General features: G+C 46.7%; 2 protein-coding genes across 3 annotated transcripts in view; one reads left to right on the top strand and one right to left on the bottom strand.

Annotated features, from left to right (window-relative positions):
* The window catches only part of Dync2li1 (dynein cytoplasmic 2 light intermediate chain 1), a 39,732-nt gene extending 35,206 nt beyond the window's left edge, over window positions 1-4,526 (top strand). Inside the window, exons 13-14 of one of the 2 annotated variants that reach the window (XM_021652823.2) lie at window positions 835-942; window positions 3,312-4,526. In XM_021652823.2, coding sequence (XP_021508498.1) covers window positions 835-897 — 63 coding nt within the window. In that variant the 3' untranslated portion in view covers window positions 898-942; window positions 3,312-4,526. Of the gene's footprint in view, window positions 1-834; window positions 1,140-3,311 lie in introns of those variants that run through there. The other variant, XM_021652815.2, reaches the window with a different exon arrangement.
* Window positions 3,173-24,792, bottom strand: Abcg5 (ATP binding cassette subfamily G member 5). Its single transcript, XM_021652804.2, has 13 exons — window positions 24,503-24,792; window positions 23,743-23,864; window positions 17,981-18,117; window positions 17,797-17,895; window positions 15,263-15,395; window positions 13,750-13,889; window positions 12,345-12,474; window positions 11,463-11,676; window positions 11,163-11,368; window positions 10,197-10,335; window positions 9,387-9,572; window positions 5,101-5,213; window positions 3,173-3,695 (listed from the first exon to the last, which is right to left on the bottom strand). The coding sequence occupies exons 1-13, from the start codon at window positions 24,646-24,648 to the stop codon at window positions 3,502-3,504; spliced, it is 1,959 nt and encodes a 652-aa protein (XP_021508479.1). The 5' UTR covers window positions 24,649-24,792; the 3' UTR covers window positions 3,173-3,501.
* Between the last annotated feature and the right edge of the window lie 52 nt (window positions 24,793-24,844).

The raw sequence follows: 24,844 nt of genomic DNA, 5'->3' as shown, positions 1-24,844 counted from the left end.
ATTAAGGGCATTTATCACCGTTCCTCACACTGTGATTTCACCTTTTTAGTGACGGGGATGAAGCCCATTGCTAGGCAAGTGCTCTGCACTGAGTCCTGGGGTCTTACTGTGAAACCGAAGCTGACCTCAAACTTAAGGTCCTCCAGTTTCTGCCTCCCCATTGCTGGCCTTGCAGACATGCACCACCACTAGCTTAGTATGACAAATTTCTTTTTTAATTTTTTATTATTACTTTATGTGTGGCTGTATGTATGCATGCATGTCTGTGCACATATATAGTACACAGACCAGAAGAGGGCACTGAGCCCCCTGGAACTGCAGTTATAAACGGTTGTGAGACACATGTGATGTCTGGAAACCCAGATCCTCAAGAAGAGCAGCCTGTGCTCTTAACCACTGAGCTGTCACTCCAGCCTGAGTATAACAACATTTCTAAAAGCAGAAATACTGTTCTGAAGGACAGCTACATCTCAAATATTGATGATTTGCTAACTTCAAATTAACTTTTGGAAAGAGATTAACATCACTTTCAAATCTAGTTACTTTTAAATCCTTGAAGTATAACTGCCTTGTTCTACTAATTGAAAGTGACTAGCATAGTCTGTACGGTAAATCATTTTGTCTGAAACTTTACTGAATTCATCTCTGAGTGCTGCTCAGTCTGCCCAGGAACTCGGGGGCTGTCTTCTAGAGAACAACTCTTTAGTGCAAGCACAGAGTGATTATCAGGAAGCCTTGAGAATGGCAGCCGAAAAGCTGCACTGTATAGCTAACAAGTACTACTTGAAATTATGATTTTTTTTTTTCTGAAAGTAATGCAGATCTTTGTTTCAGGAACTAGAGCAGTACAAGAGAAGTTCTTCCAAGACTTGGAAACAAATTGAGCTGGACTCTTGACCCTGATTCACTATTGTGGATTTACGTCTTCCTTACCAAGTTCAAGTAAGATTATTCTCTTACCTTCTGTGGCAACATGTGAAGAAAGCTGAGGTGTATAATCTGTCAGGGGAAATCTGTTTCTCGGTCTGGTACAAGTTTCTGAATGTTCTGTAGTCTTTTAGAAAGAAAATATTTGCTATATGTAATTCTTTTGAAAATAAAATAATTTTCTATCACCTACTTGTAACATCTAAATAGTATATATTTGCTTGGTATGTGTGTCTGCTCTTATTCTTTAGAAATATGAATCAAGGGTATTTGTACCAATTTTCTGCATTTATATACTTATTTATCTGTTTTGTGTGTGTGTGTGTGTGTGTGTGTGTGTGTGTGTATGTAGGTCAAAGGGAAACTTTCTAGGCTCCTCTTTTCACCATTTGGATTCTGGTATCAACCTCGGGCAGCAGGCTTGTTGGCAGATGCCTTTAACCACTGAGCCTTATTGTGGGCCCTGGTAGCACTTTCCATATAAAGCTAGGGGCCCATGTTGGACATAGTCCTTCTTGGAGGTGTCCTCAGATGCAGCTGGTAGGGTTTCAGGAAGAAGCTGACTGTCGTCATGATCTTACCTTCAACAGAGAGGCACCTGCAGCTACTCATGTAAAATGCATCTTCCTGGTCCTCGCAACTAGAAATTCCCAACTGTCTAGAATGGACCACTTTAAAATAGCAACATCCACCCTCACCTCTCCCTTCATCTCCCAGGCAGACCGTCGTATTTATTTTAAATGTCACCTTTTAAAGAACAGGCTCATCTTAGGGAATAGCCTACCGCTAAGCTGGCCAAAACTTCATGAGATGAGGGTAATATCCAGGGCAACTTCCAGGCGGGCATCGCATGTAAGAAGCCATTTCTGAGTAAGGATAGCCATCATCACTAGTCAGGAAAGGTGTGTGTTCTTGTAACCTGCACGACCTTTCACATGCTGCGGGCACAGCTCCCAACAAGCACATTAACTAAGAGCATGAAGACTAATGAGGGGCACATGGGCGGGGCAGCTGCCATCAGCTCATTTTGATGAAACAGGAGTCTGTCAGCTGTTTGTCCTGCATATGGCTCTGAGCCCTCCTGTGGCCAGCACCCCGGTGGCACAGACAACCCAGGCCTCAACAGTAATAGCAACGTTCATTCTATATGTGACTCTCTTACATCACTGTCCATTTTGTGGCTTGAGGCACAAGCTGTCAGGTGTCAAAAACCATGTGTTTCTACGGTGCTATCGCTAACATTTAATAGCTTGAAGTCACGCACATGTCAATTTTCCAAATGTTTCTGAGCTAGAATGAAATTCATCTGCATATGAATAACTGAAGCCGCTTCCACCTACCTGTGTCTTCAGTAAGTTGAAATCAGTGACTTCAAAAAAGGCTCCTGTGGGACTCTCTTTGAACTACTTGAGTAGATTATCATCTTTAGGGCTGCCTAGAACTGATGTGACATACATAATCTGTAAGGCATTGTGTAACTATTATACCGTAATCATCAGTGTCACAGACCTTTTATAAAAATTGACAGTACTATACTGGTAATGTGCCAGTGCCTCAGATCCTTGAACACAGTTCTAAGCGACAGGCTTTCACTGTGGCTTCCTTCATACTGTAATGGGAGACATGTCGATGCTATAATTTATCATCCTCTACAAGCTAGGTCACAGTAACGGAACAAGTTCATGAGCTTGTTCTCCGAGAGCCTCACTGTTACTATGGTAACACTGAGAGAATTAAATTTCAGACTTGTTCATGAATTGCTTGCAGATCAATGAGAAAGATAGTCAGTCATTTAGCAGAGAATTCATTTTAATAGCCCACACCCATCATTTTATCCCTGGAAATATGATGCACTGTGGGCGCCCGTTTGAGTTTATCACCTTCCTTCCTCTGCAGCTCAAGAACATGAGTTTCTGGTGTGCATTCTTCTTTGGGAAGCTCTTCTCCAGACTTTTGTAGCTCATTTCTCAGTCACATACTGTCTGGTAACAATTCATTTTAAAATGTAAACTATGCTAAATGTAAAAACAGCAGTCTTCCCTCAGAAGTTTGTCTCGATATGTGGCATTCAACGTTTAGCGTATTCTTGAAGTTTCATTGCTTGTGTCCAGCAGCTGCCGGATGGACAAGCATATGTGTGTATGGGTTTTAAATGGCAGCAGAAACTCCTTAACCCTTCTGTTGAAGGCTTTCTCAGTCAGACCCAGAACCTTTTCTGTATTACTCAGTCAATAATCACACACACTTTTGTTTTATAAAATTCTTTATCAAAGGTAAACATAAATTTTAAAAGGGCTTATTTTTCTGTCTAGAAAAAAACACGTAGTCAAACTAATGTCCCACGGGTTTATGAATTATTATTATTATTTACATCCTTGGACCAGGTCAGTCACAATTTCCAAGGACCACATCTCCCCACAAGCTGGACTAGCAAAGGACTGCGAACAGCTGTCATTGCACTTGGAGCCTGGGGAGAGGCGAGGGCCTCAGATGGAATGGTGTTCGAAGACAGCACTTCTCAATTGTCCATGGCGGGCAGGCCTGCCCTTCAACCCTTTCCCCACTGACATCTGACTATCTGCTAATAAAGTAGTCCCGGACCTTAAAGACCACTATTCCTAGGATGACAAGAAATGGGATGAATGCATATAAGATCAGAAAGTTTGCTGTGAATCTGGATGTGGCACCTGGGCAGGTTTTCTCGATGAACTGGATTCCTTGGGTGATGGTACACATTGGGTTAATTACCACAGAGGAATTAGAGCCACCTGCCAAAGAAAAGATTGACAGTGTCAGCTCTGATGAACTTGGGTTATTTCCTCACAAATATTTCTCTGAAGTTCAGAAAGTGTTCAGCACTCTAAGTAGCCTTCCTCATGAAAGACACACAATGTTTTAGAGGATCCAGAATTAACCGTAAAATGAAGCAAGAGTCAGTCTGGGAGATCCTGGCTTGATTTGAAGATGGAAAAAGTATTTACTTATGTCTTGAGACTAGATCCATTACCCTATTTCTGATCTTCAACTGCCATCATATATCCTAAAATTACTGATGTTGCCATCTGAACATACTTAACCACTGAACTCTCCAGTGGCCACAGGCACCTGTTGTTCCCACTGCCCCGTCATGGCACTGGAAGTTGACCTTTGTCATAAAAAATGGGTTTTCTCAACTGTATTCTGTACACATTTGGGGGAACAAGAGGCCACATTAGCTTGCTTTGGTGTGTTCGGTAGATAGGAACTGGGCCTATCTAGAATACGCTGGCCATTGCATAGACCTGCCACTTTCTAAGAATATCACAGTGCCCTTAAGCTGTTGACCACAGGACACTTACTTGACCACTGAACATTTTCCTTTGAAAATCAGAGATAATGGGCTGGGGCTGGAGAGATGGCTCAGAGTAAGAGCACTTCTACTTGTGGAGGACATGGGTTTGGTCCCAGGACCCACTTGCTGCTTATAGCTGTTTTTAACTCCATTTCTATGGGATCTGACATGTCTTCTGGCCTCCACCAGCAACTGGGTTTCACACAGCATGCATGCATACGTACACGTAAGCAAAACACTCACAAAATAAATAAATCTTTCAATTTTGTTTGTTGTTTGTTTATTTTGGAGACAGGGTTTCTCTGTGTAGCCCTGGCTGTCCAGAACTTGCTTTGTAGACCAGGCTAGCCTCGAAATGACAGAGATCCACCTGTCTCATGGGCCACTGCCCCTGGCTTAAATTTTGTTTTAAATCATAGAAGATTGTGGGTTTATTTCAGATCAAGGCTTAAAATAAGTTATTATGAAAATTCAATATTTTCAGGAGTTTTGAGAGTTATCTTAGTAAAGATAACGTCTAGAGAAGCAAGATGACGTGAATTTGACTTTCCCACATAAAGTGCGAGCATGGGGACACACAAGAAGGCATGCATCTTGAGGCTTGCTGGCCAGCCCAGCCTGGTCAGACAGCCCAGGTCCCAGCGAGAGGCTCTTTCAAACAACAAAGAGGGCAGCTCTGAAGGAACCAAACCCAAAAAATCCAAGGTTGTCTGTCTTGTGGCACACACACACACACACACACACACACACACACACACACACACACACACTTATTGCATTTCTTCCAAAAATACATTTCCCCAGGAAAGTGTAAAAAGAGTACTGTGATATGGAATACTTACCACAAGTAAAATTCAGCCCATAGAACTCATTGACCACAAGAATCTCACAACAGTATTTTTGGAATGTAAAATAACTCAAGATTTGAAAAGGAATGGGCATTTCTTTTATGTTTCTTAAGAAAAAGAAAAAAAGAGAAAGAAAATCAATAGATTCTAATACTCTTACTAAATAAAAAAAGAACAGTCTTTGTTTCTAAGCTAAATAAAATCTTCTGTCTCTATTATAAAAATGATGCTTACTATGAAACCTTCAAACAGCATTGAAAACTGTAAATAAATACTATTACCCAGAAATAAATGTTGACATTTTGTTATATATATATCATATATTTATATATTTATTATATATTTATATATTTACACTATATATGTTATATTTATACTATAAAAATATACAGAAGTGAACTGTTGGTGCCAGGAGTACAAAAATAACCAATACCACATGCTCATTACACCCCTGGAGTTCATATTTGTGGTCTCACCTCTTCCCAGGTGGATATATAGATATGTTATATGTATCTCTATACATGTTTCATATATGTGTATAGGAAACGTGTATGCTTATGAAGCTCACACCATGTGACTCTTCACACGCTTGATGGTCTTTCATCCACCACATGGATCTCAGCCATCCCTCCATGTCAGTTTGGTGCTCCATCATTTTTAATTTCCACCTGGCAGCCCACTTCAGTAGAGACTTTAGACCCTCTCATGACCACTGGTGCTCTCTTCCTCGGGGTTAAATAAACATGCGAGGAATCGCACAGCCAGCACACACTGCATCAGGGGAGGATTCTGACATCTGACTGAGCAGAGACGGGAAGGTCCTCAGGGTCACAAGGAGGAGCTGGGCGCAGTGGCCCACACCTTTGATCCCAGCACTCAGGAGGCAGAGGCTGGCGGGTCTCTGTGAGATCAAGGCCAGCCTTGTCTACAGAGTGAGTTCCAGGACAGCTAAGGCTACACAGAGAAACCCTGTCTTGAAAATAAATAAACAAATAAACAAATAAAACAATACAAGGTTCAGAAAAGCAGGAGGCTGCAAGCAGAAGTTCTTCATCGGGTTTTTGCTTTATGTGGTTTTTCCTTTTTTTTTTTCCTTTTGCTCCTTTCTTTATTCTTGTGAAAAACATGCTCTTTTCATTCTATCTCAGGAGAAATTTCCTGCCAATATTGATTCCCTCTTGGAGCACTATATGGTTTCTATCTGTAAAAATCTATTATGGAACTGGTGAGATAACTCAATCATTTAGAGTACACACAGGCACACTGTTCATACACATAAATATATCTTAAATATTTTCTCTTTATAAGACTCTAATCCTAGGTATTAATCCTAAGTATATAAAGTCTTTGGGATTTTTTAAAAGTTATCCTATCTCTAAAGAACTCATAATGCAGTTGGAGGCATAGAATATATATCCTCAATACTACAAAAAATATACAGAAGTGAACTGAGAATACTACTCAGCAATTAAAAACAAGGAAATCATGAAATTTGCAGGCAAGTGGTGGGATCTAGAAAAGATCATCTTGAGTGAGGTATCTCAGAAGCAAGAAGACACACATGGTATATACTCACTTATATGTGGATATTAGACATATAATACGATATAATAATATATATAATATAATATATAATATATTAGACATATAATATACGATAATCATACTAAAATCTGTACACCTAAGGAAGCTAAACAAACAGGAGGACCCTGGATAAGATGCTCAATCTTCATTCAGAAAGGCAGAGGGGACAGACATCAGAAGAGGGAGAAAACAGGAAACAGGACAGGAGCCTATCACAGAGGGCCTCTGAAAGACTCTACCCAGTAGGGTATTAAAGCAGATGCTGAGACTCATAGCCTAACTTTGGGCAGAGTACAAGGAATCTTATGAAAGAAGGGGGAGATAGAAAGACCTTGAGGGGACAGGAGCTCCACAAGGAGAGCAACAGAACCAAAAAATCTGGGCATAGGGGTCTTTTCTGAGACTGATACTCCAAACAAGAACCATGCATGGAGATAAAATATGTACAGATGTAGGCCATGGCTGTTCAGTGTCTAAGAGGGTTCCCCAGTAATAGGAACAGAGGCTGTCTCTGACATGAACACATGGGCTGGCTCTTTGATCACCTCCTCCTGAGTGGGGAGCAGCCTTACCAGGTCACAGAGGAAGACAATGCAGCCAATCCTGATGAGACCTGGTAGGCTAGCATCAGATGGAAGGGGAGGAGGACCTCCCCTATCATTGGACTGGAGGAGAGGCATAGGAAAAGAAGAGGAAGGGGAGTGGGAATAGGAGGGGATAAGGGAAGGGGCTACATCTAGGATACAAAGTGAATAAACTCTAATAACAATTAAAAAAAAAGAAACCAATATGGCCAGTACCTGACCCCTGTGCAGCACCCCAAGGAAAGCCATTCGTTTATCTGTTCAATCCAACTGATGATTTTTGCAAACTTAACTGTCTCTAGGTCATGGGCTGGTCACTGAGAAAGACTGTAGTAATAAATGGGACATACTGCTGCTCTCAAGACTGGCAGTCTTAAATATTAAAGAAAGGATGCAATGTAAGATGGCCCTTAGTGGGCCGTGTGTGTGTGTGTGTGTGTGTGTGTGTGTGTGTGTGCACGCATGTGCGTGGGGGGGTGCTTCAGAGAGAGCTTCTTCAGCCTTGGGACCAGAAGGCTGGTTTTGTACTGGTGACATGGGGACAAAGTGGAAGGCTCAAGACAAGAATAAGATTCTGTCACAGAAATCTATCAAGATGGAGGAACCGTGTGTTGTTTATTGACATATGGCTGTCTGTACTATGTTGCTCAATGGGAAGAGAGTATACGAACACCCCATCGGATCTTATTTTTACTTTTAAAATTTTATTGAAGTCTAGAAAGATTTGCCAGGGGACTCTGGCCTGTGACTGTTTGGATAACGTTTACTTTATTCCTTCACATGTGAGCGTTTGTGCATGTGTTTATCATGTTTATGTGTGCAAGCCTCTGTGCACACACAGGAGGCCAGAGGAGGATGCCATGTCTCCTCCTGTGTCTCTGTCCATCCTGTTCCTGTGAGACAGTCTCCTACTGAACCTGAAGCCTGTGATTTGGGGCCTAGGCTGCTTCCAGCAATTCTCCTGCCTCTGCACATCCTACCCTAAGTGCAGGACCTATAGGCCATGTCTGACTTTTATGTGGGTGTGGAGACCCCAAACTCGGGTCCTCATGCTTGCAGGTCGAGCATTTCCCACTGAGACATCTCACCAGCCCTTTAAACTACATCAACAAAGCCATCACATGCCCTTAGGGTTGTGGTGTACTTACTGTAGCATTGTCTGGACAGGTTTTACTCTTTAAAGTTTTTACCCTTTTTGCCACCGATTCTAAAAAGTATGCATGCTGTATGTGTGTGCATGCTTGGTTATAAAATGATATAGGCAGAAAAGTTATAAAATGGCATGAGAAATTACATATCACTCAGAGTCTCTGAGTGCTAACTAACTCTCTTAGGCATGTGTCCACTGATCTTTATCCTTTCTTGAATAGTACTTCATCTTATTGGCTCTTTCCTTACTTGACTGATTTTAATTCCAGAGTACTCATACTTTCCTTCTGTGAATAAATCCTTGCTGGCTAGTGGGAAAAGGGTGGAATTAGCAGGACAGGCCACATTCCCTTTGTTAGGGTACAGGGTTCTAAAGAGACGGCTCACCAGGGGCTGAGGGCACTGGCTGCCCTCACAGAGGGCCTGGGTTCAGTTCCCAGCACCCACACGGTGGCTCATAACCATCTGTAAGAGGATCCTCTTGCCCTCCTCTGGCCTCTGTTGGCACCAACACACACGTGGTGCACATTCAGGCACTCGCACATACACATAAGATAAAAGTAAATATTTACAAAGCAGAAATTGGGAGCTGAAATAGAGCCCACTTGCACCCATTAGATGTGAGTAGCACGCACACTGTTGCGTTGCAAATCAGGCTGCAGGTTTCCCAGACACTCTGGATCCTTTCCTGTCTTTTGTTTTACGAGCTTGTTACATGCAAGTCACATCAGCAACATGCTTACCTTGTTGTGTCCTGATTTCCAGTAAAACAACATCCTACTGACATACAGCGAGTGGACGAAGGTCTAAGGCAGTCATGGTTGGCAAACGGCAGAAACCCCCCAGACTGCAAATTCTTAGCGTGAGCCAGCGCCACTTAGCGCCTGCATTTCTTCATGGCGGTCATTGGGTGATCCTTGCCCAATCCTGCCAGACCAAATCTCTCCAATCAGATCTTCTTACCTGATCAGTCCAGAGCCAATAAGCAGCCCAGAAACACTCAGCAGGGCCACTATACTGTTGACAATGTTGGGATTCTGGACCATACCCAGCAACACGAGTGTTAGAAGTTCTCCAATTAAGTGGGGGGCCAAGAGGGCAGCAGAGAAGTATCCAAATCTGGCAACTTCAGGATACAAGCCCAGAGTCCTAGGAAAACACAAGGGCCTTAGTTCCCTCTCCAGGAACTATCATTGAAGGCAAAGACGGTGTTTGCCCCCTGTGAATACATCCTCCCTGGCTAGTGGGAGGGTGGAACTAGCAGGGCTGACTCGTGTCCATGCGGCTTCCTACAGAAAAGCCATATGGCAAAGAGACATGGCAAAGACAGATGTTAGATGACAGTTCTAACAAATGCAGTTCTAAGAAATAAGAAGCCATCAGTCAAAACCTGCCGAAGTGATGGGGTTCTCGGTGTCTTCTCCCTGTGGCCACTCTCTTTCCTGAAGCCCTCTTGAGCCACCAAACTGTAATGGCCAGGTCCTTCAGCAAAGCTTCAGGCTGAGGGGCCACTGCAGCCTGGGAAGGCCAGCTGGGTCCTGTACTGGTGTCCCAGCTTTCTGTGAACACTGTGCTGTAGCCCAGACCCTCAGAGCATGGGACACACTGTCCCCTGGCCTAGTCACAATGGCCTGCTCTGGGGACCCTCCATGGGATTATTTGTAACAAAATATGTGTCCTGAAAGGCAGGACACTAGCCAGCTGCCTTTCTTTTTGCCCCCTAGGCCCTCCACAGCCCCACGTGGCCCAGCTGAACTGAATGCCCCGTCTTACCAGTAGCAAACACTGCAGAAAACCACGGTAGCAATGATGCTGAAGGGGAGTGCGTGCAGTACGTAGGCCAGCAGCATCTGCCACTTCTGATACAGGCCATCCTGACTCTCCTGGTCACTGACAGCTCTCAGCATGGGAACTGGCATAGAAGGCATGTTCCGAAACAGTCAGTCATCACACCGCTGAGGGAGGAGAGGCTATCTATCCGAGCTGAACTTGAGGTCTGTCAGGGCTGGATCAAGAAGGCAGCTGGGCAGGCTCCCTAATTGTGGAAGGACAGCAAATCCTCCCACCTCAGGAATCTACACACTACCCGGGAGCAGTGTGGTAGCAAAGACTCCACACTTGACTTTCTCCTCTCTGAGGTAGTAAACACACAGACAGCGGCCATGAGTGAGTGACCTGAGGCCCCATTGTCCTCTCCCACGGGATAGTGTCCCTACAGCAGCCTGCACTCAACAGTGGTTCCCAGAGCTCAGAAAAATCCAGCAAAGGCAGAGACTTATCATTGCCCTCACCTCCATTGAGGGCCAACTTTACAAGGCACTGGTCTTCCCTGCGGTTGGTATTACATTTTTGGAAATTCCTCCAGTGCCTCCATTTCTGAGGCAAACCACAGCGCCAGGCAGCACAGTGCTACCTCTCGGGCTCGACTGGGTTTGAAAATTAGGCGCCGGCTCTTCCAAAGTAGGATTCAGCATGATAACCGAGTCCGCATGAACTGAAAATCCTAGTCTAGCAAGAGTGAACTTTAGAATAAACGCCCTTTCCAAATTCTGCACCACCAATGCTGCATCACCTGGCGTTTTCCGGCTCCTTCCACCCTCAGAGATGTCCTCTTGCTGCACTCCCCGCATCAAAGTGACCCTACAGTAATTACCTCTCCCCGGAGAGTTGGGGGAGGGGCAGGTTTAGCTTACAGAAATGCCCTTGTGATGGTGTGCTTTCAGAAGGCAAGGCACTTACACAGATTCACCGCATTGAGCATGCCGGTGTATGGGGTGGCGGCCACGAGCTGGTACAGCAGACCCACGCGGTCCTGAACAGCACCCTTTAGCATGTTGTTCTGGACCCGGAGAAGGTAGAAAATGAGGAACAGACCCATGATGAGATTCTGAAGAAGACGCATAATGACCGCCTGCTTATTTCTCATTAAGTTTCTCGTTACTCTCCTGAAAACCAAACGGACCCGTTTTGATCTCTTTTATTTCATTATTGGTAAATGACTGTAAAGACCTAAAATGTCTGTATTTCCAAGGCTCTTACCTCAAGAGGACACCAAGCTTACAGAACGTCCCGGGAGGATCTTTTGTCTTGAAAGGAACTGTGGGTAAGGTTTTCAGGTGTTTTGTTCTTTCAATGTTCTCCAGAATTTTGTGACAGATTTCAGATTCTTTGAAGGCAGATTCAAGCATCTGGACTCGCTTGTAGGTCTCCATTTCTCGCTCTCTGCTTTGGGTATCCACTGACGTCAAGTCCACTAGAAGTTTTCCCCAAAAGTTTTACAACTCATGTATTTCTAAGTACACATGCCCTCATGCGATGGATGATGATACACGGTTCATCGGTCACTCTGTACCCCACCCCACAGAGAAGCTCCTCTTGTCATGACCATCTGTGCATTAAAACGCCCAAAGCTACCCCAAAAGGCTATGAGAAGTCCCCAACGACTGCCTGGGAGAACTCAGCTAGCTCTCTTCTGACAGTCTGAAAGAAGATTCTCCACCTTCTTCTCTGGTGAGTCAGTAGTGGCGAGTTAACTGAACCGCCAAATTAACTTGTTGAAAAAATAAAGGAACATCAAAACAAACAAAAGCAAAAGTAAAAGTTACCAAAGCAAAACCCTAGAACAGCCAGTACCATCCAGGCACAAATCAAAGAAGGAAGATGGGGGCTGGCAAGATGACCTAACAGATAAAGGCACTTACAGCCAAGCCTGATGACCTAACTTTGATCCCTAGGACCTACATGGCAGAAGGAAAGAACCAACTTCTCTGGTGGGTTGTCCTCTGACCTGCACACATAGACCATGGCACAAAGGCACATAAGGGGGCACACACACATAAACAATAAATAATTAAAATTTTAAAATATTTTAAACAGCCATGACGGTGAACATAAAACAAACAAACATACATACATACTTACTGTAGAAATCAAAGGGGTTGGAATGTTCAGGACAAGGGTAGCCACAGTGACTGAAGAAGTCAAGCATTTCCTCTGGTGTACCACAAAACACCAACTCTCCGTAAGTCAGAATGGCGATTTTGTCAAAGTGCTGCTCAGGCAACAAACGGTATTAGTGTATGCTCAGATGATGTGGTGGTCTGAGTGAGCGTGACCCCCACAGACAGAGAGCCAAACTGTTAGGAGGTGTGGCCTTGTTGGAGGAAGTGTGTCACTGGGGTGTGAGCTCTGAGTTCTCAGAAGCTCAAGCCAGGCCTGGTGACTCACTGATTCTTCCTGCTGCCTGTGAATCCAGATGGAGAGCTCTCAGCTACCTCTCCAGCACCGTGTCTGCCTGCATGCTGCCATGCTTCCCGCCATGGTGATAATGGACTGACGCTCTGAAACTGTCAGCCAGCCCCAGCTGAATGCTTTCCCTTAGAAGAGTTGTTGTGGTCATGGTGCCTCTTCACAGCAATAGAACCCCAGCTAAGACAGGTAACCATGTCCTTATGGGAAATACATTTCCAAGCAGCCAGATAGTCCTTCGTTACCTCAGCCATGCATCAGTATTTGTGTGGTGGAGGAGGTGGCCATTGGAGAGAAGGGAGGACATCCCCTGCTTCCTAGCCTGGGTTACCTCTGTGTGTGGGTATTGCTTATGGCTCTGAGCCCCAGCATCGCATTTGGACCACTTAGAGAGTGACCATGAGCAAGTTGAGGTGTTCTGTATATTGCTTGTGTTTGAAATAGTAAATCCTCATACTGGGGGTAGCAAATGAAGTTTCTTTGGGGGATAAAAAAAATCTGTAAAATGGAACTTTGATAGCTAACTGGGCCATGATGCCATTGCCAGGTGCCTGCCCCCTCCCCTATGTGTGTGTGTATGTGTGTGAGCACATGTACACACATACAAATGCACAGCAACATCAGGCGTCTTCCTCAATTGTTCTCTCTGTACTTTTGAGACAATGTCTCTTACTGAACCTGACCCTCATGGGTTCATCTAGACTGAACGGCCAGCAAGCCCCAGAGGTCTTCCTGTCTTGCCTCCCTAGCACCAGGAATATTGACATGTGCCTCTGAGCCCAACTTTTATAGGCACTGGCCATCCAAACTCATACAGCGGGCACATTTCAGCTGAGCCATCTCTCCCAGCTGCTGTTGGCAGCATTTTACCAACTGTGTGATAGCGGCTCCATTTTGAGTCCTTTCTAACTGGTACTCTTCTTAGCCCCAGGATTGCCTTGTGGACTAAATGACTGTGAGCTGAATGACCTAGCGTATAGGGGATGTTTTGCATGTGTTGGGTACTGAGTAAATCAGGCCCCTTTCCCTGCCATTCCTGGTTCAAGACACACACAAGACAAGAGAGGCATTCCCTTACACAGAAGAGCTCAGAGCGAGGCTGGTGGATGGTGACGATCACAATGCGGTCCCTGCGAGCCAGCTTTGCTAGGAGGATAACAATCTGATTCGCCGTCATGCAGTCCAGTCCTGTGGTTGGCTCATCAAACAGCATGACCTCTGCCGGCAAAGAAGGGTCAGACGCCTGAGCCACTGCCCGGCATGCTCCGTGCTTACAACTCAGTACTCTGACTAGTCCTTCATTGACCTGTTGCACCCATCCCAACTGCATGGCGAGAAGTAGCTGTGTGGAAACTGGCTTTCAGCCTGAGCCCAGGACAAAGAACCTGAGCTGGCAGGGCCCAACTCTCAGCCCTGGAGCACACCTGGGGACAGGAGAGTGACCAAATCAGGCCTGTCTGTACTCCGGGTTACTTGGGCTGCATGCAGGGGACGCTGGCGGAGAACAGGGCTAGCGGGCAGGCTTCGGGTAGTCTAGGGAGAGCAGCTATCGATTAACTAGCTCAACCCTGTTCCACATCAGGCCACTCTCTCCAGTACTAATATGGTCTTTGCTCAGCAGAAGACTGGAACAAGGTCTGAGGGTGGGCAAGCATTGGCTGGGTTCTTTGGAGGCTTAAACTGTAGCTCATGTCTACCCCAAAAGTGACGAGGGCTTTCTTAATCATCTCCTGACCAAGCACCATCAGAAGAGGCAGGCCTATTCTAGCACAGGGTAAAGACAGAATCCAGCGTAAAATGTCCTCTCCCAGGTGCATGTAAGTGGTGAGGTTTGTCAGGTCGGGAGAGTGACCAAACCAGGCAGAGGGAGGCAGGAGACTGGCCACCTCACCTCGACAGCCCCTTCCCCATGGCAACTCATAGACACTTCTAGTTATACCAGAACTCATTGGTCTTCCCTACGGGGCACAGTGGTACCGTTCTCATACGTCAGGATGGGCAGGGAGGGCCTCATATTCATGGAAGGGTGATGGATCACAGGTACACAAATGGGATACTCTTATGAGATGTTCAGTGCAAATGGTCCTAGTGACAGTAACCCAGTAACCCCACGGGTGAGTAAAAACCCGGTGTAAAGTGAGGGTGCAGTTAGTACTAGCCCTAACCTGTGCCTAACCCACTGAGCACCATAGCTTGATATCACAGCACACTATAGCGCCAGCCACTCCCCCTCATGGCTAACCAGGAGTGTGGCTAACCAGTGGTCCACTGCTGCTGCCCTGCATCATGAGAGAATGTGCTGCCATTTATCATTAGTCTGAGAAAAGATCAAAATTGAATGTGTATCACTTTCACGTCACCATAAGGTTGAACCGTGATAAGTTGAGGACTGTTTCCCAAATGACAGACTCGACAGGAAATGAACTGTATAGCATTTCCCAAAATTGGGGTCTCTAATTGGGGAACCTCAGGGACTTCAATCCTGCACAACCCATTTCTCACTGGGGACTACGGAAAGGACCTCAAGCACCTGAAGAGAGGTGGAGGACAGAGACCCTGGTAATCCAGCAATGGGCCTGTGTCCCACTTACTGGGGTCCTGAAGGAGCTGGGCTGCGATGGAGACTCGGCGCCGCTCGCCACTGGAAATTCCCCCAAAATTATAGTTGCCAATCATTCGGTCTGCCACGTGGCTCAGACTCAGCTCCGCCATGACCGCCTCTACCTGAAAGAGACACAGCACTCCAGGGCTCTCGCCTGTTAACACGGCTGACACTTCTGCTTATGGTGATGACCCAGGAGAGAGAACACTTCTCCAGAGGGCCAGGGCCACTTCCAGACTCACCAGACCCTGGGGAGAAAAGTCCACTGCAGTTAAAATCCACCTTGGTTTAATATATAATAAATAGGTTAGATTTAAATAAGAGTTTTTAAGTCCCTGGAGAGACTAAAATGCCTATTCTGTCATCAGAAAAAAAAACAATGTCCCAAAGGCATAATTATGACATAGATTATGTTAAGTGTTTGGGTTTTGAAATTTTATTATCATAAATATTTTCTCTGCTTAAAAAAAAAATCCAATTTGGTTTGAAGTGACCTCCATATATCCGCTTTGTAACCCAAGTAAGTCCTGGAGACACAAGTGGCCAATCACATTGTGGTTTTACATCAAAGGACTATAATCCAGCTTCCAAAAGTAATTAAAAGCCATTCCAATCTTTACTCAGATCTCTTCAAGAAACTTCAAAGAGTGCTCAACATATAAGCCACAGCTCCACTCCCGTGCTTCTAATTCCCTCCCCAATCCTCTTCATTCTGCTTACACCCCGCGGCTCCCTGTAACCCCTCATCTGATCCTCAGCTCTCCACACCAATACCATTTAAAAACAATCCTTACCGACTTTCTGAGAAGGCTGGCCTCTCCCCCTCTCCCCTTCCTCAGCTTATTGCAGCCCCCAAAGACTTTTGGAAAATCTCTACTTCCAACCTCTCCCATTCCTCCTCACTCCCCTAGTCTGCAGGAGGCCCGGGGGTGAAGCAGAGGGAAGACTGAAATAACAGAGCAGAGCATTTGTCCCCAGCTGCCTTTAATGAGATTGTGCCCCTTTCAAAATGGGGAAAAAGAAATAGCCACAATGAGACTGCAGGAAAAGAGGGGGTAACTTGCAGAAGAGTTCCAGAGGAAGGGGACAGCGTCACCAGCAGAAAGGAAGCCCTGGCCTACAGGAGATGCAAAGGGAAATGAGGCAAAGATGGATCAGTAAGCTAGTAAGAATTTGTCTGGGAAAAATCAAAAACAATAACAAAAACAAAAAACCAAGGCTTCTCTTGGAATCAGGCTGAAGGATCCTAGAATTGATCTTTGCTTGGCCTGTGGGTGCTGTGAATCAACCCCTGGTCCTCTGGAAAAACAGTCAATGCTCTAAGCATTTACCTGCAGAGCCAGCTCTCCAGCTGCCTTCTCAAAAAAAAAAGTTAAGAGGCATTTTGCCTATCCTTTTTAGATTGAAAAAAAAAAAATCCCCAAAGCAAGCTGAGAGACAGAGAGCCACAGAGGGCCTGCATGGCATGTTTCTTCGTCTGCCACTCGTTTAGGATCACCAGGTCACGTGAACCTGTGTCCGCTCACCCATCTCCCACGAGCATGCAGATGTCTTTCTCAGACTGAAGGGTGTCCCAGAAAGTGAGAAGGAATTGGGCGGCTTCGTTTTCTTCCAGGATAAAGATTAAGCTCCCTTCCCCAGGCTAGTAGCAGACAGAAGTGAGATGCTCTATTAGTATAAGCCTGCTGAACGGCAGCCAGAGGCCACGCCACAGGATAACCTAGTGAAACAGGACCTGTGTCATACCCCTGAGTTCCCTGAGTAACCTTAGGGGAAAAGACGGCTGAGGTATCACTCCGGAAGGGGTGGCTCCCTAGAGCTAACTGCTTCCCAGAGTTGTCCAGGATTCTCAAGCAGTCTGCTCACACATGGTAAGGAGCCCGCTTTCCAGGGAGCTGTCTGCACCTGTTGCCGATCACAGCCTTCCCTGTGGCTATTTATTGGGGAGGGAGGGAATCCCCAGGCCTCTACTGAACTGAGCAATATTTCCAGACAATGTCAAGGTGGGTTTATTTATAGCTACCCATTTTGGAAACTTAGTCTCCTTTGCATGAGGCCCCTTCAAGCTAAGATGGCTCAGTAGTCAGGCTCCGTGACACACACCCGTGATCCCAACACTCTGGGAGGCAGAAGCAGGTGGATCTCTGTGAGTTCGAAGCCAGCCGGGGCTACAAAACGAGTCTAAGATAGCCAGGGCTCCACAGGGAAACCCTGTCTTGAAAAAATAAAAATGTCTCAGGGGATAAGGACATTGACCACCTGAATTCCATTCCCTGAAGCCACGTGATGGAAGGACAGGACCAGAGGCACCATAACAAATCAGGCTTGCGTTGGGCTGGTCACATTTCAGGTGTTTACACATCTCTTGTAGCTGCCACTTAGGACTGCGGAGGCGGAGCAGAATACAAGGGTGAAAGCAAAGATGAAAACGAGAGGGCCAGGTGGTGGCTGGAGCCGGGGCTGCTGGGGGCCCAGGTCCTGTCCCCTAGGGAGTGGCTCTCGCTCAGCTTTGGCTTTAAGTACCTTCCTGTTGTAGAAGTCCGAGGAGCTGCGGCGGAGGGCCAGCATCGCAGTGTAGCGCAGCGTCTCGCGTACGGTGAGGCTGCTCAGAAAGACGTCGCTCTGCAGGAAAGGGGACATCAGGGTCGTCGGAGCCCCGGGGAGGGGGGCCAGAGCCCGCGCAGGCCGGGGCCAGGGACGTACCCACCTGCAGGACGTAGGAGAAGCAGTCTTGGAACTGGTCCCTGCGCAGCGCGCAGCCGTTCACAAACACCTCCCCTTCCAAGGTCCCTGTGCGCCGCAGCCTCCCGGAGATGGCATCCAGAAGCGTGGTTTTTCCTGAGCCTTGGGGCGACAAGAGAAGACCCTGGAGGAGCCTCTTCAGACGAAGACGGGGCACTTTTCCAGACCCTCTATGCCTCAGTGTGAACCTAACTGCACCTCTCACTGCGCCCTGGGTCATCGCAGGATCTAAATAAATCTCTCCGGTTCAGTTTGTCGTCTGAGTAAATGGGGACAAGCCTAGTAACAGAGGCCAAACACCATGTGGAAGTGTCTTCTCCATTTGGTGACAAGAAAGTAGCTCTCTTGCCCTTGATGCAGTGGTAGGTAGGACTTGAATCCAAGTCTGAAGATGATTTGCATTCATACCAGACGGCTCAGACAGTAGAGGCACTTTGCAGCCAAGCCTAAGGACCTGAGTTCAGTCCCAGAGGTACATGGCGGAAGGTGAGAACAAATTACCACACGTTGTCCTCTGATTTTCCACACACATGCCATGGCATGCCTTCACCCACACGTATACACACATTCGTAGGGAAAATTCAGATTAAGAAAAAAATACAGGTTGCTGGGCAGTGGCGGCACACACCTTTACTCCCAGCACTCAGGAGGCAGAGGCAGGTGGATCTCCGTGAGTTCAAGAACAGCCTGGTCTACAGAGCAAGTTCAGGACAGCCAAGATTACACAGTGAAACCCTGTCTCAAAAAAACCGTTGGAGACCAGCCGGAGTCCATAGGGAAGCTCTGGCTCATAGAAGCAGAAAAGGGGAAAGGTTATGTGCTGCTTGCTGAGTTGCATAGACAGAATAACAGTTGAATAACAGAGTTTACTTAATGTAGGTTCCACTTAGTTTAAAAAGAATTTACAGCCAGGCTCGGTGGTGCATGCCTGTAACCCCAGCACTAGGGGCGGCAGAGGCAGGAGGATCTCTATGAGTTTGTGGCCAGCCTGGTCTACAAAGCGAGTCCAGGACAGCCAAGGCTACCCAGAGAAAGCCTGCCTCAAAAACAAAACAAAACAAAACAAAAACAAAGAAACAAACAAAAGAACTAACGTAGTTTTAAAAGTTTTTCAATCTTTCACCTTGCAAATGAACCCTTTTAATTCAAATGACTCTTTCTACTCAAAAATTCATGGTGGGTTAACTTTATATATAAAGATGTATTTTTATTTAAAAAAAAAGAAAGAAAAGGAAAGAAGGAAGAAAGGAAGAAAGAAAAATACAAGTTCATAATAGAAAAGCCAGGGAGGGCTGTTGGAAGCATTTGTCCCCTAAGATCTAAATTTCTTTTGTGATCCCCTAGGACTGTCCAGCTCTACCTAATCTAGATGGCATTGCTAGAGCCTTTCTGACCTGCGCTCTGAGACCCGAGAGTGTAGACTCTCAGACCTACTGACGGTGACTCTGCCTTTAACAAGTTACCATGAGGGTTAGAGTTTGAGGGGCCTGGGCTTCGAGGCCTTTGGGGAAAGCAAACTCACCTCAGCATGCACCAAGAGCCTTGGCTAAAGCCAGCCAGTTGGTACCAAGAACATTCCTGCAGAGTTCTAGAGTAGAAACCGCCCACTACCTGAGGTGACAGAGGAACATGCTTCCCCTGCTCTGTCCCATCATACATGTTAGCCTGGGTCCCAGAACCCCTGGAGAATGGACAGGCTTTTCCTGGCTTTCCTACGGAAGGCTGCTAAACATTCTCACAAACAAGAATGCAGCCAGGGGGCTCTGAATCAAGGGAATTCTGCTAGGCTGGAGCAGCTCACACAGGACCATAAAGACGATCTTCTACTCAGGAGTTTTGTAGAAACTGACTTCACCACAAGGGGCCTAAAAATAAATTCCTACAGCAGTCTGCATCTTTCCTAAATCCTGTCTGACCAAATTCCGGCTTAGCACGCATGTTCAGGTAGAGAGGAACAGGAGAATCGTTGCACCCTTTAAAAGGAGTGTGCGTTCAGCTGTCATTGTTTTGTGATGTAAATCCTGTAAAGTTGACAGTGTGTTGTTTAGTACACTTCAGTGGTCTCGTGACCCACTCAGTGGCTTTCTGCCCATGCATATTGTGTAGTCTGTTTGCAATTGTGTTTTGTGACATTAGAAGAATAGCTCACTTGGAGAAACTTTAACATCTCCCCACCCCCCGCCCCCCACCCCCACCCCTTTCTGGGTGTTAGCTCAACTGCTTTACTAGTTGAAAAGCCTTATTATCACAGTCAGAGTATTTGTAAACTGAAACTAAAGTGGAGGAATAAAGAGAAAAAAATGGATCATGGGCTGGGGGAACGGCTCAGTTGTAGAGCACTTGGTTCAACTTCCTGTACCACACACAGGGGAGGAGGAGGAAGAAAAGGAAGAAGAGGAGGAGGAAAGGAAAGAAAGGAGGAGGAGAAAGAGGAGGAGTGACCCTCATTGGGATTATGTCCTGACTTCCCAGCCCTGAGCCCTGCCCTTCCCGTGTGGTTTCTCTAACCAAGAGTGTGTTTGTAACCGAGAGTGCATTTCTAACAGCCGCCTGCCCTTTCTCTGTGTCTGCCTCTGCAGCTGATTACACCCACTAGCAAGACTGCAGCTTCTCAGCCTCACCCAGAGATCCTCAGGTGTCTTCCCTCCTCCCCCGCTCTTCTCTCCAGTTAACTTACTACGCAGCATGGAAGCCACAGCAGAGGTAGAGCCTCAGTCACACACAAGCCTTCAGGAGACTGAAGGAGTATCAGAAGTCTACTTACAAAAGAGGCTGAGGGTCAGGGAGATGGTTCGGTTGGAAAACTGCTCATTGTGCAAGCGTGAAGATGCATGCTTGTAATCCTGGCACTGAAGAGGCAGAAGCAGGAGGATCCTTGGAGCTTGCTGCCTCGACACCCATCCTCACTGAACCAGTAAGTTCCAGCCAAAAGCAGGAGACCTTGACTCAGACAACAAAATGGGAAGCCAGTCGTGGTGGCATATAACTTTAAGCCTGGTACTCCCAAGGCAGAACCAGGCAGATCTATGGGTTTGAGAGCAGGTTGATCTACATAGTTCCAGGCCAGCCAGGGCTACATAGTGAGACCCAGTCTCAACAAAACAAAACACAAAAACAAACAAAAGTCTACCCACAGGCAAAATACAAACACAAGATAGAAGACACCCAAGGTTGATGTCTGGCCTTCACAAACACACACACCCACACTGCACACACAAACTGATTTAATTAACTAACTGAAACATAGGAGACTTGGGAGAGATCCCACACAACCCTTCCATCATGGAAGATTAAAGCTAGAAAGTAACTGCTTATGAGGAAGCCAGCTGTTATGGCTTGACCATAAAAAGCCCCTAGCCTCTTATGTCCCCCGGTGGCAGTGCTATGTGGGAAGGTTCTAGAAACGTTAGGAGATGGCAACTAGCTGGAAGAGGAGTAGGTCATGGGGGGAGGGGCTCCTTGGGTGTCTCTGGTTCCAACCCCTTTCTGTCTCCTCTCTCTGCTGACTGTCCTTCAGGGTGTGAGCTGTTCTGCCATGCCTCTCACCATGACGGACTGAACTCTCAGAAACCATGAGCCAAAATAAATCTCTCCTTTCTTAAATCACTTGTGCCAAGTGTTTTGCCCACAGTGGCAAACAGCTAATATCCCGGCTGTCAGCACACCTCAAATATGTTGGGCCCTCTTCTGGGGTGTCAGTCTCTTGCACTGTGAGGAATACACATTCACAAGTCACCCAGTATATGAGTATTTTCTCACAGGAACCCAGTTAGACTAAGACAGTCAGTGAATTCGTTGTCAGTTAATATTTCATTTAATCTTAGTGTATTATCATATAGCTGTGCTTGGATGGATGCTCATGGATTCAACTGGAGGCTGGAAATCTTAATCCATTTTGATTTGCTATAGAAAAACAGCTGAGACTGAACTCCTGAGGCTGGATAATTTATAGAGGTTCATGCGTGTGTGGGTTCAAGGGTGGGTGCGTGCGTGTGTGCATGCATGTGTGCGTTGACCCACAGTCTTGGAGACTTAGAATTCAAACCCAGATAGCCTTATCTGTTCAGCCCTCTGGGTACATCACATAGTAAATGGTGCCAATGTGAGCCTGCGTATAGTGAGCAACTGCACGAGGAGACAGGAACCAGAGGCCTTCAGGTATCAGGCCTCCTTAATCAGCTTTCCCTGGTGAGAACTGATTTGGCCACTGCAAGAAGTGCATCAGTCCCTTCAGAGGGTTACACCCCACAGCCACCCATCTTCCGCTAGACCACCAGGCCTCCCATCATTTCCGCAGTGAGGGAAGCTTCTGTCACAGAGCTCTGGGAGCCACACTCAGCTCTATCCAAACAGTGCCATGCTTGCCTCTCACACAGACTTCCTGTGTCTGTCTCTAGGAAAGAGCAAGAAATGTGGGTTAAATGCCCACAGTCTGCAAGCAACTGCTCAGTCAGAGTATTTGTGAACCAAATATGTCAGAATCCTTAAAGTGACACATGCAGGATAACTCAGGGTTGGGAACACTGAGATACGCTGCCTAGAACCTCTGTCCTGGGCAGGGGACCCCTGCCTAGCTGCTGGAAATATAAGGACTTATAGCTATAGGGTTTGTTTGCAAGGACAGGAGAGGAGACCCTTCTGAGGGTCATGACTGGTTGATGTAAGAACACAAAAGCAAACATGGAAGTCATGTCCAAACGTTCAAATCTGGAAGACAGGATTGGAGAAGAAGGAAACAGACTGGCATCATGGGTTAGCGCGGAAAAGGAGCACATGGCCGGATCAGCGTGACTGGAGAAGATGGAGAACATTAATAAATACTTTGGGACCATGGATGGGAGGTAGCTTCAGACTGGGGCTGGGAGGTAAAGTTAGTCTAGAGGGTTAATATCGGCAATGCCCCAGATAAAGGCTATTTTATTAAAAAAAAAAAAAGTAAATTCAAATCTCCCCTGGAATGAAGAGAAAGTCGTGGGATATACACAGTTGGTTTCTGTGCGGTGTAAACTCCCGGAGAGAGGCTCAAAGAAAACACAACGTGCTGCTAAGACTTGTTATTAACATGAATTCTTTTTTCATAGTCTCTGTTGTCCATTGTGTATCTGATGACCATCAAAATGAAAAAGACCAGTGAGATCAGGAATAGGAGTGAAAGGGCTGGAGAGATGGCTTGGTAGTTAAGAGCACTGGCTGTTCTTCCAGAGGACCCGGGTTCAATTCCCAGCACACGGATGGCAGCTCGAAACTATAACTCTAGTTCCAGAAGATTCCACACCCTCACACATGTAGGCAAACCACCAATGTACGTAAGATACAAATAAATAAGTTAAAAAAAAACAATAGTTCAATTCTGCCTACTGAACACCTTGACAAGACCTTTGCAGATATGGAAATACCAATTAAAAAATACCCCTGGGGCTGGGGCTCTGTGGTGGGCTTACTTAGCATGCTCAGAACTCTGGGTTTGATCCCCAGCAAAGACACCAGTTATATGTCAGGCAGGACTTTCCGCTCTCCCCAGGGACTACTCTCAAGGTTTCACTTTGGTACCAGGTTCCATTCATGTTGGACATGCCACTAGCTTTCCAACATGCCATTCATGTTGGAATGCCAAATGCATGGCCTTTTCTCTACAAGTTAAACTTACTTCTTCAGCACAGAGCTTTAAACCAAGCCAGAGCCTCCCAGAGGCCTCCTTGGATGTGCAGAAGGCCCCAGGTCACTTACCTGAGCTGCCTAAGATGCACATTATCTGTCCACTCTCCACGTACAAGGAGACATCTTTGAGGATTTGCCTGTCCCACCGCTGCTGACATGATTTGAGGTTCCACCAGGGCCCGACACGGTTGCTTTAAAGGAAATCCCACAAGGCAAAGGCAGAGTAGGCTCCCGGAAGGGGCCAGACCCCCGTTCCCCAGCCCTGAACCCAGCTCCATCCCATCCCACTTGCTCCTGGACTGGTTGACAGCTCTGTTTCAGCCTCTGTGTCCTACTCTGGAGTCCTTGGAGGCACGGTGACTTACAGTTTGCTTGCCACCCAAGGAACGTGCCTCCACTAGCTGCTCTGAATACTGGGTCTCTGGCTGGCTCTGAGATGGTAACTTGCACGCTGTTTATTCTTGAGGTGAGGCCTGCGTTCCTTCAGCAGGCTTCATTCCACCCTGTGCCCCCCAGAGCCCCCACTTTCCAAGCCCTCTCCATCTACACAAGGAGTGTGGTGGACAAGTCCGGGAACAGGTGCGGCAGAGACTGGTGGAAAGCAACAAAGGGTATCAAGACAGAGCGCGTTTTAACGCCTGGGCCCTGCCCTGGGCAGGGGGAGGAGCTACTCACTGCCGCCTACTGTCGGCTGGCAGCCTCGCTAACCTCCACCCTGATTTTCTAGACAGGCAGCCCAAAGGCCCCAGGCCCCCCCCCCCACCCATTTAGTGGGAAAAGACGGCAGAGAGGGTGGGAAGCCTACCTTTCTGCTGTGGGGTTCCCTTACCTGACGCTGAAGGACACGTGGAGGACACCTAAGCTGTGGCGAGCCTCCGAGCCCGTAACAGAGCCTTCCTCCAGGGAGCTCTGAGACCCTCTGTTGATGTGAGGCCATCTGCCTCCATCTGGACTCAGAAAGGGCAGCTCGCTCATGGCCAGCAGGAAACAACTGCAAGTGAGTTTTCCAGTGCGCCTGTCCGGCTCCAGAGTAGCTTCAACTGAGGAGCCAGTGGGAGTGCCCTGTCTGACCGTACCCAGCCCAGGAAGCCCTCGTGAGACAGCAGTTCGCCAATTTGGCCACCGAAGCTATTATCTGATGTACCTTTAGCCAGAGCGTCCTTATCTCGAC

The sequence above is a fragment of the Meriones unguiculatus genome, chromosome 1 (assembly GCF_030254825.1).
Source record: "Meriones unguiculatus strain TT.TT164.6M chromosome 1, Bangor_MerUng_6.1, whole genome shotgun sequence".
Classification (NCBI taxonomy): Eukaryota; Metazoa; Chordata; class Mammalia; order Rodentia; family Muridae; genus Meriones; species Meriones unguiculatus.
Note: the sequence above shows the minus strand (reverse complement) of the source record. Positions and strands in the feature narration are given on the sequence as shown.

Coding starts and splice junctions, on each gene's coding strand:
- Abcg5 (XM_021652804.2), bottom strand. CDS start 24,648: ATGAGCGAGCTGCCCTTTCTGAGTCCAGATGGAGGCAGATGGCCTCAC. Junction 18,118..23,742: donor GTGCATCTTAGGCAGCTCAG/GTAAGTGACCTG, acceptor TGTCGCCCCAAG/GCTCAGGAAAAACCACGCTT. Junction 12,475..13,749: donor CTCGCTCTGAGCTCTTCTGT/GTAAGGGAATGC, acceptor TTGCCTGAGCAG/CACTTTGACAAAATCGCCAT.